General features: G+C 40.9%; 1 protein-coding gene across 8 annotated transcripts in view; it reads right to left on the bottom strand.

The window, feature by feature from the left end:
- Positions 1-743: 743 nt before the first annotated feature.
- ubxn11 (UBX domain protein 11) overlaps positions 744-6,000 on the bottom strand; it is an 86,282-nt gene continuing 81,025 nt past the window's right edge. For 5 of the 8 annotated variants that reach the window (XM_072247398.1, XM_072247400.1, XM_072247399.1 and 2 more), the window contains one exon: positions 2,012-5,311. In XM_072247398.1, the coding sequence (XP_072103499.1) occupies positions 5,134-5,311 (178 nt within the window). In that variant the 3' untranslated portion in view covers positions 2,012-5,133. Of the gene's footprint in view, positions 1,668-2,011; positions 5,312-6,000 lie in introns of those variants that run through there. The other 3 variants (XR_011883661.1, XR_011883660.1, XR_011883662.1) reach the window with 3 other exon arrangements.

Raw genomic sequence — 6,000 nt, 5'->3', positions numbered from 1 at the left:
TCTGTAAAATACTAACTGTAATGGAAGATTAACCAGAGTGCAAAAGACAACAAACTGCGCAAATGCAACTATTAATAAATAGTAATAAATGACGAGAACTTGAGATAAAGAGTCCTTGAAAGTGATAGGTTGTGGAAACATTTCAACAATGGGGCACGTGAAATTAAGTGTAGTTATCCCCTTTTATTCAAAGGCCTGATGGTTGATTGGGATGGTGTTACATCATAATTTATCATAAAATTGCAAGATGGTTCAAAACTATGTTACCCAAAGGGAAGTTACAGGTTGCAGGTCACAGTAATAGCAGTTTGAAAGAAATATATCTAGAGATATTGTGAGTTACTCACAAAACATCACAGTGTATCACGAGTGAAACCAGGATTTCCAGCAGCTGCAGAATCACTTGTCTGTGGGAAACCATCAGTATTGTAACTGGTTCCAGTAGCTTATTAATGGTCCTGGAACTGAAGGACCCAACCTGTAATTCTAGAAGTCCTCGCTCCATCTTAAGACGTGCAGTGTTGCTTTAAGTTAACAGTAGTAGGTCATTCAGCCTGCTCCACCCTTCAATATGATTGTAGTTGATCCTCTATCTCTACGGCAGAATCTACTCACACCCCAACTCTCACATCCCCTTGATAACTTTTGATAATATAGAGCTACCAGTCCATATATTTTAGTGGAAACTTCCCATTTACAATGGGAACAGGTGGGGTTTCAGTTCTTTAAATTATTTATGCTTGTAATTAGTTTAATTATTTAAAATTACTTAAATTGATTTTTTTTTAAAAATCAGTTTTTGATTATTTAATTTTCCATAGTTTTTGTGTCCTATTGCTGTGTTTGCTCACCAATAAATACTGTTGAGACCCAAAGCCAGGAGATGGAATAAAGCCAGCACAAAATAAACATTTATTCAGTAAAACCTCGCAACTAGAAAATTTCAAAACTCAAAACTGAACAGTACATCTCAAAGCACGATTACCCAAGAACATTGAAAATGATGATAGGGAACAACGACCAATCAGTGAAAGGAAGCCTGGGATTGGTTGTCTGCTGACCAGTATGTGTTCGTTGCCTCAGCTCGCTGTAACACTTAACAGCATTATCAGCGAAATCAGAGGTACAGTATTGGTTTTCTCATCTGAGATTAGATTAGTGGTTCACACGCCTCACCATGTGATGTTGCGAGAATCTTTTGACTTCAGGACTTCTTCGATTGGCATCAAGTTTTGCAAGTTCATCTTTAACATCTGAACCGGGTATGCCCAGCACAGTGAGGCCCAGAAGTAACAAAAGAACAGTCCTGATGAAGCGTTCCAACCCCCCAAACATTGACTGTCCATTTCCCTCCATAGATGCTGCCTGACCTGCTGAGTTGTTCTTCTGGAATTTTTTTTTGTGTTGCAGTCCTTTTCCAGCATCTGCAATCTCTTATGTGTTTCCATTGTGGCAATGTATTTCAAAGTCAGAGTGGTGAGCAACTTGGAGGGTCCCTACTGGTGGTGGTCTTCCCTTGGTTCCTGTGTACTTGATGCCTTTGTGTTTCTTGGTGAGTTAGATGATGCTGATGGAGTAATCTGCATGAACAACTGCAGTGCTTCTTGGTGTACATTCCAGTTGTCCAGTTGTACATTGATGGAATGGTTCGACCGCTGGATTTAATCCTAGAGTTGGAAATGGCAAAATTTGTTGGTGATCCTAAACAGAAGGTAGTCAATTCTTTATGAACTAAAAGAAATCTTTATGGCATAATATATAGCGGGTAATGGACTATATGTTACTGGCATTCAGAGGTATGAGATAATATATTTTTGTTAAAACGTGGAAAAGAGTAACTTTACCATGAAGGGAAGCAGACTTGGTGCTATAGCATGTAGAGGTTTGAGAAGTGGATTCCCAGGCTGACCAGGCAGAAAAAAATGTCCCTGAAAACTAGATTTTATTACATTAAATCCCAAATATAGAGGGCCCATAAAAAGTATTCACCCCTCCCTCCCTCCCTTGGAAGTTTTCATGTTTTGTTGTTTTACAGCATTGATTCCTCCTACAAGACAGACTATCCTCTCCACATCCAGATTGTCTGTATTCCAGATGTTATGTTGCAATCAAATGCTCTTTTGCTCTTCTAAATTCAAACAGAGACATGCCCTGCTTGTCCAGAATCATCACAAATGCTGGCTCTATATACAAATCCACTGAGTAAAAATACACCGTAAAAAATGTAAGCAGGTTTACTAGACTATATCAATTCAAGCCCAACTGCAACATTGCGCCTCATTCTCCACGTCACAGTTTAGGGGGAGAAAGACATGGGAGGTGAGAATGGTTCACTCAGATAGTTCAGGGGGATAGAACACAGAATGTTGTACAGGACCAGGTGAGAATGGTTCACTCAGATAGTTCAGGGGACAGAACACAGAATGTTGCAGGGGAACAGGTGAGAATGGTTCACTCAGATAGTTCAGGGGACAGAACACAGAATGTTGTACAGGAACAGGTGAGAATGGTTCACTCAGATAGTTCAGGGGGATAGAACACAGAATGTTGCAGGGGAACAGGTGAGAATGGTTCACTCAGATAGTTCAGGGGACAGAACACAGAATGTTGCAGGGGAACAGGTGAGAATGGTTCACTCAGATAGTTCAGGGGACAGAACACAGAATGTTGTACAGGAACAGGTGAGAATGGTTCACTCAGATAGTTCAGGGGACAGAACACAGAATGTTGTACAGGAACAGGTGAGAATGGTTCACTCAGATAGTTCAGGGAGAACACAGAATGTTGCACAGGATCAGGCCCTTCGGTCCACAATGTCCGAACCAGCTAAAAACTCCCCAAAACTATCCCTCCTACCAACACAATGTCCATATTGCTCCATCTTCCTCATATTCATGTGCCTATCTAAATGCCTCATAAAAGACTCTAATGTGTTTGCCTCTATCACCATCCTAGGCAACGCATTCTCTCTGAATAAAAGACTTTCCCCTCACATCCCCTTTGAACCTACCCCCCTCACCTTCAATGCATGCCCTCTGGTATCAGACATTTCTACCTGGGAAGAATACTCCCTATCTACTCTATCGATGCCTCTCATAAGTCATATAAACCTGTATCGGATCTCCTCTCAGCCTCCAGTTCTCCAGAGAAAACAACCCAGGTTTGTCCAGCCTCTCAGGGGCTGAAGGATATCCCTGGATATACTGAAATTTGCTGTTTTTACATAGATACTGCTTCCAATTCTCCTTCAGAAAGAGTTACAAACGCACCCAGCTCTCAAAGAAAAATATCTTTCCTGTTTCCTAACTTATCAAATAGATAGTTCCATCAACTATTTATTGCCATGGCAATTGTGGCCCATCCTTCACAACTATTCCCTTCATCATATCACTCCTTCCTTCATCCTCTCTGCAACTTAATACTAACTTGTTTTCCTCAACCAGAAATCTTAACTGTTTTCTTCTTGTTGACGCTACTCGACTTGCTGAACATTTTGTTGACATTTTGATTGCCAGCACCTGCAGATTATTTTATTTCAATGCAAAATCTCAATGTAATCAGTGGTTGGGATTTCGAATGCATTGCCTAGTAGGTTGGTGAGTACAGGTCAAAAAATAGCTTTAGAGACCTGGATTAACAACTTTAAAATATCGTAGAGATGAGGAGTTTAAAAAAAAGCTGAATGAGACTAATTGGATTGCTCTCCAAAGGAAGAAGCCATGATTCAATGGATGGAGCAGCTTTCAACTGAGTTGTGTTGTGAGCCTAGTATCTGAGATGAATGTCTACAGAGAATGCCTACCACCGAGATCTCATCACTAGGACAGCGAGCTGCTTACTGTTTACCTGTACTGCACTTTACTACGTGCATTTTGAAACATATTCTATTAACTTATTTATAGTACAATATTTTGGTTTATGTGCTGTATGTGATATATGTTGTATGATCTGGAGGAACTTTGTTTTGTTTAGTTGTATACATGTACAGTCAGGTGACGTGAAACTTAAAGTTGAATATGCAGATGCTGCAAAGCTGAGTTAAAAACAGAAGATCCAGGCAATGCTCAACAAGTCAGGCAGCAAAAAAGAAAAATCTTTCAAGTCAAAGATCCTTCATTAAAATTTGGTTCTGCAGAATCCTGGCATCTCCTATTCTTATTCAAACATGTGTATTTTTCCTCTGGATTTGTCCCTTTAAGTGGGATCTCTGACCCGCCACATTGGATTGAACTCTGTTATTTCTTTATTGAGATGCAGTGTGGAATAGGCACTCTGACCCTTCGAGCCACGGCACCAGCAAATCCAGATTTAACCCTCGCCTAATCACAGGACAATTTACAAATGACTGATTAACCTACCAATCGGTACGTCTTTGGACTGTGAGAGGAAACCAGAGCACCTGGAGGAAACCAACACAGTCACGGAGAGAATGTACAAACTCCTTACAGACAGCACCGGGATAAAATGAGAAGTTTTTCGAGAACTTAATGAGTGAACTTTCCCAGCTGTTACTAAACATTTCCTCAATCATCATTTCCTTTTTGGTTATTTATCGCTTTTACAAAATAGGACAATATCCATTGTATGTGTTTTAGTCACAGTTAAAGGCCATACAAAATTTATTTCAGCATTTGCTGTCTGACATCTCCTGAATTTAAAGAGGAACTGCAGGTAGTCAGTGAGGGATGAGTCCATTGCTGGGTTTAAAGTGAGGATCAGAGCATTCAAACTGCCTGGAGGTGGACTGCTTCCCACCAGGCTAGGCAGGTTGAGGATTTTGGTAAGTTGGAAATCTGTATTCTGTACATTTTTGATGGGGAAATAGGGGATCTTCACATGGGCCAATGCCCGATAGTATCATCAGGGAACTACCAATGCAGATAATCAAGTGATTGGCTAGTTTGGATATCTAACATTGCTCTTGATGGCTGGTAAATCTCTGCACTGGGAAATAATAATGTACCTATCATTTACAGCTGACTTCTGATAACATACTTTGGAGATTCTCCTTAGCCACACACACTGGATTCAGTTGCTATGACCTTCACTCAGTATTTGTGGGTAGAGTGCTGGCTTCTTCTACCAGCTTGTTAAATCATCCTTGTCTGGACAAGAGGACTTCATTTCAGAAAGTTATTCCTTGCAAGGAGTGACTGCTTCTTGCTGTTGGATGAGGATCTGGAACCTTTGTGGTCGCAGGATGAGTGTGGCATTTGGTACCAGCCCGTACTCCATCAGCGTCTTGCTCTGGTCACTGTAGACTTTCTGGGGGAAGGTACTGATGATGTCATAATCAGACTGCTGCTCTCCCCTGCAAAATATCAATCGCCAGGTAGAATCTTCAAACTCTAGCACACAGAATAGAAACTTCTCAGCATTCAAACCCATTGAGCACGCAAAAGCACCAGCGAGGAGCAGGGAAGATTCATCGAGTGTCTTTGGGATGGAACTTTTCAATTCTAAGGAGAGACTAGATGGGATGGTTTGTTCTCCTTGGAGCAGTGGAGATTGCCTAGACCTGACTGAAGTAGGCAAAATAACAAAGAACACAGTCAGGCTACATATCAGGAATCTTTATCTCATGTCAGAGATGTCAAATATTAGTAGGCAAGGGGGTAAAAGGTGAAAGGAATATCTGGGGAACCATCGTTTCTTCGAGAGGTTGTAGTCTGGAATACACAATCTGATGGGTAGTGGAGGCACCACATTTAGGACGGTTATGGGTAAGTACTTGAATAACCAGGACACAGAAGGCTATGGACTAGAAGTTACTACATGGGATTAGAGTAGATGGTTGGTTTTCACAAGATGGGCTGAATGGCCTATTTCTGTGCTCTATATTTCTATAGCTATAAAAATAGTAAAGTAGCTCTACCCATCCAATTGATTCTAGGTTTAAAAGTCTCGAACACCTGCACTCCATCCACCAAAAGTGAAACTTCCCCAGCAGCCAAATATTTTAATTCCAATTCACCATGTCAGTTCATAGCCTCCTCTTGT

The sequence above is a fragment of the Mobula birostris genome, chromosome 30 (genome assembly GCF_030028105.1).
Source record: "Mobula birostris isolate sMobBir1 chromosome 30, sMobBir1.hap1, whole genome shotgun sequence".
Classification (NCBI taxonomy): Eukaryota; Metazoa; Chordata; class Chondrichthyes; order Myliobatiformes; family Myliobatidae; genus Mobula; species Mobula birostris.
The sequence above is the reverse complement of the archived record's forward strand: the minus strand, read 5'-3'. Positions and strand labels throughout refer to the sequence as shown.